This window comes from Macaca nemestrina, chromosome 11 (assembly GCF_043159975.1).
Source record: "Macaca nemestrina isolate mMacNem1 chromosome 11, mMacNem.hap1, whole genome shotgun sequence".
In the NCBI taxonomy this organism is placed as follows: Eukaryota; Metazoa; Chordata; class Mammalia; order Primates; family Cercopithecidae; genus Macaca; species Macaca nemestrina.
In genome coordinates this window covers 17,491,688-17,506,044 of record NC_092135.1, presented here as the reverse complement: position 1 = coordinate 17,506,044, position 14,357 = coordinate 17,491,688, and the positions used below count along the sequence as shown (strand labels likewise).

General features: G+C 38.1%; 1 protein-coding gene across 12 annotated transcripts in view; it reads right to left on the bottom strand.

Annotated features, from left to right (window-relative positions):
* Positions 1–252: 252 nt before the first annotated feature.
* The window catches only part of LOC105492526 (solute carrier family 35 member F5), a 142,013-nt gene continuing 127,908 nt past the window's right edge, over positions 253–14,357 (bottom strand). For 6 of the 12 annotated variants that reach the window (XM_071072640.1, XM_011759720.3, XM_071072641.1 and 3 more), the window contains 3 exons: positions 14,317–14,354; positions 5,055–12,503; positions 253–3,303 (listed from right to left, as the gene is read on the bottom strand). In XM_071072640.1, coding sequence (XP_070928741.1) covers positions 12,457–12,503; positions 14,317–14,354 — 85 coding nt within the window. In that variant the 3' untranslated portion in view covers positions 253–3,303; positions 5,055–12,456. Of the gene's footprint in view, positions 3,304–5,054; positions 14,355–14,357 lie in introns of all 12 variants that reach the window. The other 6 variants (XM_011759719.3, XM_071072637.1, XM_011759721.3 and 3 more) reach the window with 4 other exon arrangements.

The following is a 14,357-nucleotide window of genomic DNA, read 5'->3' as shown; positions in this document are numbered from 1 at the left end:
GTGGTCGCTTTTGGTCAACACTGTTTTCCATAGCTGCTTACAAGCATTGAGTTTCCTGCGACTTCCTGTTCACTGCCTCTGCTCTCCTCAAGTTCTCAGTTTTTTCTTGCATCAACTAGGCTTGCCTCCTCCTTCTCAGGGAAGATCAGGATCCCCTGATATTCCTAATCTTAGCTCCTAAGATTTGCCCCTTCCACTACCCTGTTTCCTGGCTGTTTGCACCATAGCCTCCCTCCTTGAGTAATTCTAGTTCAATCTGTTCTCTCTGTATCTATCTGCCTCTGTACTGGCCATTTACCATGTGCCCACATTGCACCTGGGCCTCTGCACTCACTCACTGCCCCCTCTCACCTGCACTTGCCTGAGTGCTCTCCATTCATTCCTTGATCCAGGGTTTTTTAAAATGAGGTCTGTGGACAATCTACATGCTCTCCACCTGGCTGCTTGCTACAGGGCAGATTCCTGAGCTCCCTGAATCAGACTTTCTGGAACCCTGGAACCTGCATTTGTAATAAACACCCTAAATCATTTTTATGTACATGCACACACATACACACAAACACACACACACAATATATAAACTGCCCTGATGTTTTTATTTGTCTGTTTGTTTTACTAAGCCATATGATCTTGTCCAGAAACTTGCTATGGCTCCAAACCATATAAAGATTTAAATGCAAAAGACTCACACTGGCTTTCAAGGCTTTTGGTAAATTGTTTTATATATTAACTGTTGTTCTTTCCTGTAAGAGGATTATATTTCCCGTTTCCCAGGGATGGCAGGCATGGCCAAGTGACTTGCTTTGGCCAATGAAATGTAAACAGCAGTAACATAAGCCACAGTCAAGCGGACACTATGAAAACCATTGAACAGTTCTGCCATATTTTCTTTCCCTTGGCCAGAACTGATGATAACCAAGATTGAAGCTGCCTCTTTAGCCTGACCCCAGAACAAAGGAGCCACGGAGCAGAGCTACAGATACCCACAAGGGAAATGTAATGTAAGAGAGAACTAAGCTTGTAGTATTGCTGTGATTTGGAGAGTCCTTTGTTACTGCAGTTTAACTGCCTAAGCCGACTGATACACAGTATTTCACAATTTGCTTTTCTAACTCTATTTCCCATTATTCCCTAACACTTATTCCCACTCCTGCCAGACTGAACTACTTGCTTTTCCCCAAAGACCAACAAATTTCTCCAACTCTGTGCAGTTATTTGCTTCCTATCTCCTGCCTGCCAACAACACCTCTTGAAGTTTAATTTCAACCTTCAAGTCCATCTTAAATGCTCCTTTCTCTGTGCAGGGGTGTCCGATCTTTTGGCTTCTCTGGGCCACACTGGAAGAAGAACTATCTTGGGCCACACGTAAGATATACTAACACTAATGATAGCTGGTGAGCTAAACAACAACAACAAAAATCTCATAATGTTTAAAGAGAGTTTACGAATTTGTGTTGGGCCACATGCAGCCCACGGTCCACAAGCTAGACAAGCTTGATAAAAAGCCTTTCCCCATTCCTTTGATGGCCTAGGAACACCCCCAACCCACCCTCTATAATGGCAACTACTGTAACCTATGTTTATTGTTTTTACGTATTTTCTTATCACCTCCCCTAAGAAAAAAATCGTAAACTCCTTGAGATTAAAGATGATCTTACTGGCCAAGCGCAGTGTCTGACGCCTATAAGCGGAGCAAATTGTGACAGGCGGATCACTTGAACTCAGGAGTTCGAGACCAGCCTGGCCAACACGGTGAAACCTCATCACTACTAAAAATGCAAAAATGAGCCAAGCATGGTAATGTGCTTCTGTGATCTAAGCTACTTGTGAGGCTGAAGCAGGAGAATCGCTTGAAACCCAGGAAGCAGAGGTGGCAATGAGCTGAGATCGTGCCACTGTACTCCAGCCTGGAAGACAGAGCAAGACTCTGTCTCAAAAAAAAAAAAAAATACTATCTTATTCATCAATGTATTCCCTGAAGCTTTGCAAATAGTAGGTATCCACTCAAATATTTACCAAATTAGCACATTCAATTAGAGAATTGTTTAATGTGTTTATGATTTTTTAATAGGAAGATTTTAAAGAACATATACTCATTGGGGAAGCAAAATTAAGATGCAAGAAGAATTAAAAATAATGGCAAATAGCAAAGATTCCTACTGAATAAAATATAGGCCAGGCACAGTGGCTCACATCTGTAATCCTAGCACTTTGGGAAGCCAAGGCAGGCAGATTGTTGAGGTCAGGAGTTTGAAACCAGCCTGGGCAACAGAGCAAGACCTCATCTCTACTAAAAATAAAAAACTTAGCCAGGCTTGGTGGTGTGCACTTGTAGTCCCAGCAGCTTGAGAGGCTGAGGTGGGAGAATCACTTGAGCCCTAGTGGTGGAGGTTGCAATGAGCCAAGATCATGCGACTGCACTCCAGCCTGGGTGACAGAGCAAGACCCCATTTCAAGAAATAAAAATAAAAATAAAGTATAACTCAAAGTTTAATGAATCTCTTTCTCTCTGTTTCTCTCTCTCTCTCTCTCTCTCTCTCTCTCATCTGTAAAAATAAGCATGTCTTGACCTTCATCTCTTTCTCTCCCTGGATATACCTAACAGATCTTAAAATAAAACTTCACCAAAGGGAAACAATGTGTCACACGACTCATGAGTTATGACCGCTATTGTTACGGTCCATATGCTAAAGGCAATGATTTTTCTAATTATGGACCAAATTAGCTTCTGTATATTCTTAGGCATAGGAAAAATGTATTTCCCTGCTTATGATTAAAAGCCAACAAAATATAATTCCAATTTTAAAACAAATCCCCTTGCCAAACCCCAACAGCAAAGTGCTGCCCCTACAAACCTCACAGCAAATAGAGTCCTTATTCTCAGTGACTAGCAGCTGCCTCTTTTCCCACTCCTCTCCAGCTTCGATTAACCTAACGCCCTCTGAGACATTTTGGCAGTAATTGCAAAGCTTCTTTCAGTTTGGGAATCTAATTTAAAAAGGATAGGAGACATTATTTTTGAACTGCTTATCAATCTTCTGCTGTGTGATGTTTTACTACAAGCTGAAGGTAAAAGTACTACGCACGTATTAGGGACACAAAGTTGATTGCCAAAGCACTTCAAATCTGCCATCTGTGCCTAGGAAAACATATTATCTATTCACCCTCTTCATTATCTCAGAAAGGGAAACATTTCTTCCCCCCAAAATGCAAAATGACACAAAAACACATAAAGATTCCCGACCTTTTGTGAGTCCTTTTGCCAGCATTTTCTGAACTGTATTCTATGGAATGCGAGTGTCTCTGCATAGAGAATAGATGGTTAGCAACAAAGCAAGGACTTATGGAGTGGGGGAGTGTGAGGAATCAGTGATCAAATGAGCATGAAGAAAACTGAAAATTAGGCCACATCCTCTCTTAAACCCTCTCATCCTCTTTAAAATCCCCTTTGTTTATATACATATCGAATCTTTCACACAATGCTGCAATAAAGAGTCCTGTTTCACTGCTACAGTGAAATCTATGAACATGTTTCCCAAGTTTTCCATCCTAGAATTAGCTTTTGTTTTTATGTTTTGTTTTGGAACACCCATTATCTTCTGGGCCACTAGTACTGGTTTTAATTGAGAAATAGTTTCACATAGGTATGCTTGTATCATCCATCTAAAATGAATGTTAAAACAAAAATTATCTGACTTAAAAATTCAGGTTATAGGACATACACGGGTGTCCTATAGAAGACTGAGCGGTTGATTCGCAAACACTATTCAAGAACACAGGGTTAATAGGTCTCCCAGATTAAATGTACCTGATAGAAAGAAAAGGTCCCATTAATATTCCCTCATTTTGATTATTGAAGGGCTTCAATGCACTCTTAAACTTCTGGATTCTTTCAGATCGAGAATAGTGCAGCCCAGACTGATGCTGTTGGTCAAGGCAAGTCTTTTTCTATCATATGTACAGAACTTTATTAATTAATGGTTTGTAAAGCCCTGGCCACACTCCCCACAGCATACATTCTTGTAAGGCTCTTTGCCAGTGTTCATGTATCATTCTCTCCTTAGGCCTAACTATTTGTGTGTTTTTGGAGTATGCACCAGAGTTTCCGGAGCATTTTAGCAGCTAGTAATAACTGCTCCCTCATTCAAGCAAATCTAAAATGCACTCATCAGAGGCACTATATATATATTTTTTAGGACTCATCTTAATTCTGGAATGATTTAGAAATGACGTAGTAGTCACTTGTTTTAACAAAAGCATAATAACCTGCTATTTTCTTTGTGTGAAGGTACAGCAACTTACCTGTTAAGGCTTTTCCATCATCTTTATGAAAACAGCACTCATTGTCTATTTTAGATCCCCTTAGCTTTGGGGGTGATTTGGGTTTATGTGGCAAGATTTAATTCTAGATGCTTCTCCTTATACCAATTTAAAACTAAATACTTGCTTGTTCGCTTTTGTTTCCTGGTAATAACTGGCTTATGGTCCTGAGAAGAAAAATTGGGGCCAATAAAACAAGCTGGATTAGTCTGGTTCTTCACTGGCTCCACAAATCACCCTACCATTTGTGCAAAGACCACTCCAGGAGGAAAATGCTTTGAAGGTAGGACTCTAACACTCTAATCCAAAGACCCAAGATTAATTGTTGGCCAATATTGCTTCCTTTGTGGACCATATCTGTCTAGTATAAAGAACACTAGACTGACAGTCAGAAAATGTGAGTTTTGTCACAGCCTAGGTGTTAAGAAACATGCGGCATATAAGGGTGGTCAGGTAATTTATTGTCTAAACTATGGCACTTTTGAAACTGAAAGGGGCACTATTCATGATTGTACCAGGACAGCAGGTAGAAACTGGGACTGTCCTTGGCAAACCGGGACACCTGCTCACCCTAGAGACACTTGAAAAATAATGCTGTGGGCCAGGTGCGGTGGCTCACGCCTGTAATCCCAGCACTTTGGGAGGCCAAGGAGGGCGGATCACGAGGTCAAGAGATCGAGACCATCCTGGCCAACATGGTGAAACCCTGTCTCTACTAAAAACACAAAAATTACCTGGGCGTGGTGGCGTGCGCCTGTAGTCCCAGCTACTCAGGAGGCTCAGGCAGGAGAATCACTTGAGCCCAGGAGGCAGAGGTTGCAGTAACCCAAGATGTTGCCACTCCAGTCTGGCAACAGAGCAAGGCTCCATCTCAAAAAAAAAAAAAAAAAGAAAGAAAAAAAGATGCTGTGATTAGTGAACTGATTTTAAATGTTTCTCTCTAAAGGTTAGGATTGACGAATGACTAAGTGAGTTTTCAAAATAATTAGTGGATGAAGAAAGACATTATAAGTAGTCAGAGAAAGGCTTGAAGAACACTATCTCCTTAAGATTCTATTTTCAGTCTTTCAAGAAAAAAATTTAAGAAATTATTTTCTTTCCTCTTTCCCAAAGCATCTACGAATACACTATCCTGAATACTTCCATTCTTATCTTTTGTCACTGAAAAATATTTTTCATGTTTTATATGTGTTTGGTTTTAAAGAGACAATAATGTTTTTCACATTTCCCTTTAGCCCAGCTTGAGAGAAGAAAAAGGGAAAGGGGAGTAAGTAGAGGAACAGGAGGGATGGGATTTGAAATACTAGTCCAGGGCAGGCACTTTCCCCTAATTCCACTTTCCGGAGTGAACTTGAGATGGATAAAAGTGATCTTGGTTCCAGAATATTTCTTGTACTGTGACATCTTCACAGCTGTGATTCTATTGCTCAAAGTAAGTGTTGTCCGTACAATATGGTCCCCAGTGCAAGCCAGTTACTTAGCGTCTGTGCCAATTCTGAGCCTGCTTGACCTGAGATCTGCTGCTCTGCTCTAAGTCAGGGGATATACCAGAGGGATACGTCTCCCAAGCTCCCATGCCAGCTGGCTTCCAGTCAGGTCCTGTCAATGGGAGTCAATGGCAAAAAGAAAAGAAAAGCAAGATTATTTCTTTCCCTCCTTCTTTGCCTCCAGCTGCAGCACCTTGAAGGCCCCTGTGCTCTGCTGTGGGGGTTCTGCTTCCTCTGTGTGACCCTGGCCTTGAGCTTTATGATGGCTTCCTCCCTCCACCCCACCATCCTAGGGACAGCATTGGCTTTCTGCTGTTGCTAATTTCTATTCCAATTTTGGAGGAAAAGTTCAATGACCTACATTCCATCTCATGATGGATATAGGTCTCTTATTCAGGACCCTCCCCAGGGCAATTTGATTATTCAAAAATTTCACCTTTTCTGTTGGCTTTAGACCTTAACATGCATAAGATGCAACTCAGTGTGTTTAATGTTTGGTCTCCAAAGCTGAGTGATGTGCTCCACAAGAAGACCTACTTTATCAAATACCCAAGACACATCTTACAGATTAAGGTGTGAAAGAATGAATGAGTGAAGATGTTTTAATAAAAGGAAACTAGAAATCAAATATTTGTATAAGGATAGATTTGAAGTTTTTATGTACTTTTAATGAGCTAGAAAATGCATACTATAAATAGAATATACAAATGATTTTATACAAATAAAGCATTAAAAAATCACAAACTCTATATTTGGTTATCCACAGTCTATAAAATAATGTTCCCAAATTATATAGTTTAAAATACACAATGTTTCAAGTTGCAGACAAAACCAGGATAGTTTTGGCCCTAAATCATAGCTACTAACATAAGTAGGAATTATAATTAATTTTATAATTGTGTTTAAATTTTAAATACTCTAGAATCTGAAAATATTAAATATTAAATAGATGGAGGGATAAAATTACCAAGTTTTCTAACAGAATTGAGGTAAAAATCTGCATTAAATTACACCAAGAAAAACATTTCTAAAACATTGTTTCCATAACTCATTATAAATATTTCATCTTCCTAAAGTACTCTTTGATTAGCTCTGGCCTTCTGGGTCTGGTAATTAAGTTGACTTAATATTTGCACATAGGTACTGATTACTCAATACAGACCTATCATATAAAATTAAAATGCTGCAACTTGATCAGAATGATATAATCTTGTCTTATATAAGTATACAAATCACAATATGCTGACACTAGATAACTTCAGCTTTATTTGCCAAAGGGGATTTAGAATATACTATAAAATTGTATTTAAAACAACCCTTTACAAGGATTTACTAGGATGACTACAAAGAAAGGCAAATTAAATATACCTGGTCCCACATAAGAATGGTTTGTCTAACCTCATATACTAATTTGAATATGAAGACTCACTTTTTATTTTTTATTTTTTTTATTTTTTTGAAACAGGGTCTCGCTCTGTCACCCAGGCTGGAGTGCAGTGGTGCTATCTCAGCTCACTGCAACCTCTGCCTCCTGGATTCAAGTGATTCTCCTGCCTCAGCCTCCCAAGTATCTGGGACTACAGGCGCGCACCACCATGCCTGGCTAATTTTTTGTATTTTTAGTAGAGATGAGGTTTCTCCATGTTGGCCAGACTGGTTTTGAACTCCTGATCTCAGGTGATCCACCCGCCTCAGACTCCCAAAGTGCTGGGATTAAAGGGCATGAGCCACCGTGCCTGGCCTGAATATAAAGACTCATTTTAAATTATACTAGTTGAACCTTTATACTACAATGAATCCTGGCACTTATTTTTTTAAAACCATTATCAGATATTTCATGTTCTACTAGTAAAGGAAATTAGCATTTTGAATGTCCTGTCTGCATTCCTCCTAGCCTCTCTCTGCTCAGGTTTTGGAAAATAGATCTTTCAAATGCAATTGCAGTACCCAGGGAAATTCCTCCCACCCACGCCACCAGTGCTCATCCTGTGGGCACCCCCTAGTCAGTAGTTTAAGACCATTCTGGATGAATGCAAATGCTTGATTCAATTTTTCCAAATCCCAATCAACTAGTTACACTTTTCATTGTATGCAATCTTCCCAACATTGCAGTAAAGCAGTCTAGATGGCTGGAGAAAGGCAAAAGAACCCTGGTTGTGATTATTTTTTTCTAACAAAATGGAATTAAAAGACGAGAAAACCTAGTAATATTTTAGCCTGGTACTTTTAGCATCCCCAACTTTTAAGATTATAAATTCATAATAGTGAACACCCTAGTGACAACTTTTAAATAAAATACTGGATAGCTGGGCACAGTGGCTCACACCTGTAATCCCGGCACTTTGGGAGACCAAGGCAGGTAGATCACTTGAGGTCAAGAGTTCAAGACCAACATGGTAAAACCCCGTCTCTATATAAATACAAAAAATTAGCTGGGTGTGGTGGTGCATGCCTGTAATCCCAGCTATTAGGGAGGCTGAGGCAGGAGAATCACTTGAACCCAGGAGGCAGAGGTTACAGTGAGCTGAGATCGTGCCACTGCACTTCAGCCTGGGCAAGGGAGTGAGACTCCATCTCAAAAAATAAATAAATAAAATACTACATAATTACATGCTATATTAAATTAATCATATGCTCACAATTTTAGCTTGGATTTGTTTTGCAGCTGATTTGATGCTGTCTGAAAATCAAGATCAAGCAGGTGATGAAAACTATACATTTTGAACATGTATTAGGTAACCAGGGGGCAACATGGTAGGGACTAATAAGGTCAGCAACTCAGGGAAATTAGCCTATTCATCTGATATACTCGGCCTTCGTAAAACTGCCATGGATTCAAACTGTGCTCAAATATAATACAACTTCTTCAATGCTGCTTTATAAATCTGATTGAAAACTTTTAAGGAGTCAAGATGCTAAACACCCTAACAAAAGCAAAAACAAAACTATGGCCTATGTGGTATCACGTTATTACCACTCTTTATAAAGCACTAAGTACACACAGGTGTTTGGCATTGTCTCTGGAACTACAAAACTTTTAGAATCACAGCATTTTACACCTAAGAAGAATCTTAGAAGATACTGAATTTCGCTCCTCGCTTTATAGCTGAGAAGAGTGAGGGGAGGACAGACCATGGGAGTCAGCATTTTTCAAGCACGCAGGCACGCTGGGCTGGGTATTTCAAATAGAGTTTCTCATTCTCACAGTCCCAGGCAGGTTGCATTAACCCCCACTTCACAGCTAAGTAAATGCGGATCTACCAGATTGAATAATCTCCCCCAAATAAATTCACTAATGAGGAACAGAAGGAATCCAATGTCAAAGTTAGTGCTCTTCTCAGAGTAATAATTTGCAAAGTGTGGTCCTGGGACCAGCAGCTGGGGCATTCCCTGGACGCTTGTTAGAAAGGCAAATTCCCAGGCCCACCACCCCCACCTCCAGGCCAACTGAATCAGAAACTCTAGGGTGGCACCCAGCAATCAAGTTTTTGCTTTTGTTTTTTTAATAGACAAGGTCTCACTTTGTCGCCCAGGCTGGACTGCAGTGGTCCAATAACAACTCACTGCACCCTCGAACTCCTGGGTTCTAGTGATCCTCCTGCCTCAGATTCCCAAGCAGCTCAGACTACAGGCATACACTACTATGCCTGTTTTTTTGTTTTGGTAGAGACAGGGGTCTTGCTGTATTGCCCAGCCTGATCTTGAACTTCTGGGCTCAAGTGATCCTTCTGCCTCAGTCTCCCAAAGCACTGGAATTATAGGCATGAGTCACTGTGTTCTCCCCTCTCTGCCAATAATGTGTATTTAACACGGCCTTCACGTAATACTGATGCTGTCTGAGAGCCACTGCTCTCCAGCATGTTGTCTCTGAAATTTTACTTGGGAGTATGCATATTTTTATATATATATAAAACTTAACACTATGCTACTACAAAGGTCAAAATAATTTAGTGTATTGTACTTTATTTTAGAATAATTAAGACAAGGATAGCCTTCAATGAAATTTTGCTTTGATGTTACATGATCTGATTGATACTGGATTTCTTCATAAGAAAAATAAATATGAAAACTATTCCAAGTAAGTAAATGGTGGCAAAAACAATCTAAAGAACTGGTTTGAGTCAGGCATGATGGCTCATACCTGTAATCCCAGCACTTTGGGAGGCCAGGGCGGGTGGATTACTTGAGCTCAGGAGTTCAAGAGCAGCCTGGCCAACATGGTGAAACCCCATCTCTACTGAAAACACAAAAATTAGACAATATAGCAAGACCCCATCTCTACCAAAAATACAAAAAACTAGCCAGGAATAGTGGCACATGCCAGTAGTGCTACTCAGGAGACTCAGGTGGGAGGAGGATGGCTTGAGCTTGGGAGGTTGCAGAAAGATCCTGCCACTGCACTCCAGCTTGGGTGACAGAGTGAGACCCCATCTCAAAAAAAAAAAAAAAAAAAAGATTTTCACCTCATGTCAAAAATAAGACTCTTGGAAAGAAATCTTCTGCCTGCCTTGCAAGGACCCACTGAAATTAATGGATACTCTCACATGACTGACTTTATTATTAAATACTTGCTGTAATCAAAACTAGGTACAGGAAAATCAAGTAGAGAAATACGGAATGCCTAGCACACAAGGATCTAAGTGAAAGTTAATAAAAGTAGCTCTTCCGAAAGACATCTCATGTAAAATTAAATTTAAAACTAAAAATTTCATGAAGTGACCTGATAAGAGTTTCAATTTAGAAGCTTTACTTTTCTAATTTTAAAATATCATGAATGAAATGGTATCTTCATCTAGGTGCTTCTCCATCAAAATCCCCAGCTCAAAAATAAAAATCATGTTTGTGTCACCCCGACTCAAAATTCTCTTATTGGAGATGCTGGCATTTCACATGAACATTCCAGTAAATATGCATATAGAAGGTACTCATGACTTTTGGTTGGTAATTTTTCTTTAAATATATTTCAATGATTTCACTGTTTGACATTCTCATAGTTAACGTATACTGAATATAGAAATTTTTGTAGGAAAACACTATTTTTTAAATGTAGTAACATTAAAATACTTAAATATCCCCAGTTTATTAAAGGCTCTTAAGATTTAAAGAAAAAATTCCTGTGCACATACAATGTACCTATGAAATACTGTATTATTACTTATTGTACAGGCAAATGAGGCTGTTACTATAAAAAAGGAAATGTGGTGTCTAAAAATTGCAAGTCTATGTGAAAAATGAACCTCAATTTATCTAAATGGGATTTTGGGGACACAGCAGACTATTAAAATAGAACTCAAACTTCAAATTCTGTAAACTGAACATCTCATTAATGCCACTTCACCATTTAAAAAAGTCAGCACACAATGTTAGCTATGTAAGTTTATCTGCAGATGTTACAGGTAATTATTTCTGTTAATTCCTCCTAAAATATTATTTAGTAATAAAGAATATTTCAAAGGAGAAGAGGGAGAAATGAAGTAAGATCGTAACTATAGTTAATACGAAAATAACATTTCATTTATTTGCTAATATGTGGAAAAAAACATTTTCTAATTAATTTCTCTTTTATCCTTCTTTAAAGACATTTTATTTCTTCAACCAGCACACTGAGGATTAGTGCTATGGGTATTACCACAGTGCTTTATGAAAAAACTTGGCTTCCAGAGGAGTCATACCTTGCAACCCCAAATTGGCTCTGCATGATTGATTTTAAAGTGGGCATTAAAATTCTTCTGAACCAGGGCTGTGTACCTGTGAGAACATTCACATTTAACCTTGTGAGCTCACTTCTACAAGAACAATGAACTTATTTGTCAGCTGCCAGGGGGAAAATCAGCTTAATGTAAAGAATTAATTAAATCAGGCTGACAGAAGCCAATATCTCAATGTTTTTAAATTAAAATTTATTTAAAGGAATAAGTATGGGTGCATTACATAAACCTAATGGCTCTCCTAAGCTCCAAAAAGCACTCATTTCAAAAGCATTCACTTTTAAGTCTGCCTCATTTTTCAGCTTTGTTTTGGTTGAGATTCTGATGTTCACCTAACAAAGTCTTTCTGACAAAACAGACTTCCTTCAATCCAGGTCATAATTTGAAACATTATACAATAATGAGATTTAAGTGATGAATAGAAAGAAAAGTAGGAGACTGAAAAGATACCAGAAATTTCTATTTGTTTTTAGATTCAGAAAAATATAATTACAGGCCAACATGGTTCTGATAGACAGGAAGGATGTCAGCAGTTACTTGAATGTAACCCCTTCCCAGCATTTCCAAAGACCTGCAACGTGGTCGTTGTGATCTAAGGGCCTTGTTACCTAGTTTCCAGGCAATCCACAGAATTGAAGCAACCCAGCACAACTTTATTTCGTGAGAAGATGAACCCTTAACTATGAAGGTGCAGAAAGGAAGTCTTCAACTGCTCACTCACCATGGCTACAGTATTCAAATGCAACAATCATTCCGAGAAATAAAACCTGTGAGAAAAAGAGAACAGGTGGGCAAGCGAAGCAGCAGTGATTCATACTTTCAGTTAACCAATTGAATGGTGGTGCTTCCTTCTAAAGAAGTTGTTCTTTGATTTTTTGTTTTAAGAAACAGAAAAGCAGCAGTATACTGGAAGAAGATTGCCTGAAGATCTATCCAGCCTGTTAACTACGGCTTAGTACTTCCAGAATCGTGAGTGACAACACATGACCTGTGTGATGAGAGGAGCACAGAGCACATGAACAACCAAAAGATTCTAAGCTCAGCTTCTTTCTCTATCGCATTTACAGAATAATTTTAAATTTCAGTTTTACCTCCACTACTTCAACTATTTTACCCTGTAAATTGCTGAAGGTCTTTGTGAACTATCGAACAGCAAAAACAAAAAGTAGAGGTATCTAGATAATAAACTTCAACCAAAAGTAGTCCTTTAGTAATTAAAATGTTACTTCCTTAAGTTCTTTTTAAAAGAAAATTCCTCAGAAGTCCACATTCTTTACATGCCTTCACCCTGTTGAGCTAAACAGGTCAAAAGTATAATAAACTCAACATTATTTTTAATTGAGTTATTGGTGGTGCCACATGAGAAAAGAGCTGTTTTTGCCACTTTGGGCTGGATGATTAAAAAAAAGAGAGAGAGAGAGAGAGAGCTGTTTGTATTTTAAATTTAATATCATAAACAATTTTTAAAGGTAATCAAGAAGTTCTCAGAATGAAGCAGAAAGAAGGCTAAACTTCATTTTCGACTCATGGTAACACCAAAGCAATTTTAAGAATGTGAATAGGAAGCTAAACACTGCAAAGTGAATTCTTAAAAATCAGATTAGTTAAGAAATTTTGAAGAGAACTAAACTATTCACAGAAAACTTGAAAAGAATACTGATTAATCAAAAGCCTGTGAATCCTGGGACACACGTTTACTGGTACTCTGGTGAATAGAGTCCAGGAGCAGGTGCACAGTGAGCACATGTGCCTAAGTTTAAGAATTGCAATTACGAGTATTTCACATTTAATATAAACTTAGTAGAGGAACAGTTCAGATGTGATTTTAAAAACAGAATCCCTTCTCGCCTTCCTTCCTTGGTACTTTAACCATTACAAATTTATTCAGGAAAACTAAAATTATTTAAAGAAGAGGCATCTAGTTCTAGAGTAATCTGGCATATTCATATGAGAAAAAATTAGAAATCACTTGATACATCTATAATACACAAATACACATATAAACATTGTATTTTAATAATACTCTTTGTCACTTCAATTTAAATCATTCCATTATGAAAAGTTCTTAATTGAAGGGAGACTATTTCTTCAAAACTCTAAATTAAACAGAGCTTTATCAATTAAGTTTACAGCAATATAGCCTTTAGAAATACATATTTCTTCATTTTATAATAATACTTCCCCTTTAAAAATTTGCCATGGTTTGTCACAGATTTAAAATACAAGGCACCTAATGCTATAAAAGAATAATACAGTAAATGTAGTGTAAGTGAATCAGATATTTTCTCAAATATTTATTCTTTTTAAAGTTCCACGAAATTTGCACAAACATGCTTGTTGCATAAATTAAACATTTTTTGTGTGGTTAATTTGCAATATTCAACAAAACCCAAAAATATCATCCATACTTACTACAGGTAGCTTATTTTAGCATTTTACCTGTCAGAAACACTGGTCTATGAACACTTAAGTGATTTCTTGAAAACATTTTTATAATATATTCCAGCATTTAACAAGTATGTGAAAATAAATTCCTGGAACATTAGGATTTATTCCTTGATTAGTTCAAATGATTTCAACAGCTGAACTCCTTGAGATGTGTAAGGCAGGTTGGTCCTTTGGATGGACTGTAGACTGGAACTTCCTAGAACTGTAGTGATATGTACACAGCTACATAGCAAAGTGCTTCATTATGAAAATGAAGAAAACAGGTATGAGAAAAATATATTTTAGAGTTTCAAAGAACTGAAACTGTTATTTTTCAGACTAGGCACTGAAACATTTTTTCTACAAAAACTTGCCAGAGATTGTCTCTTCGCTGTATAGTTCCATTATCGTGCTA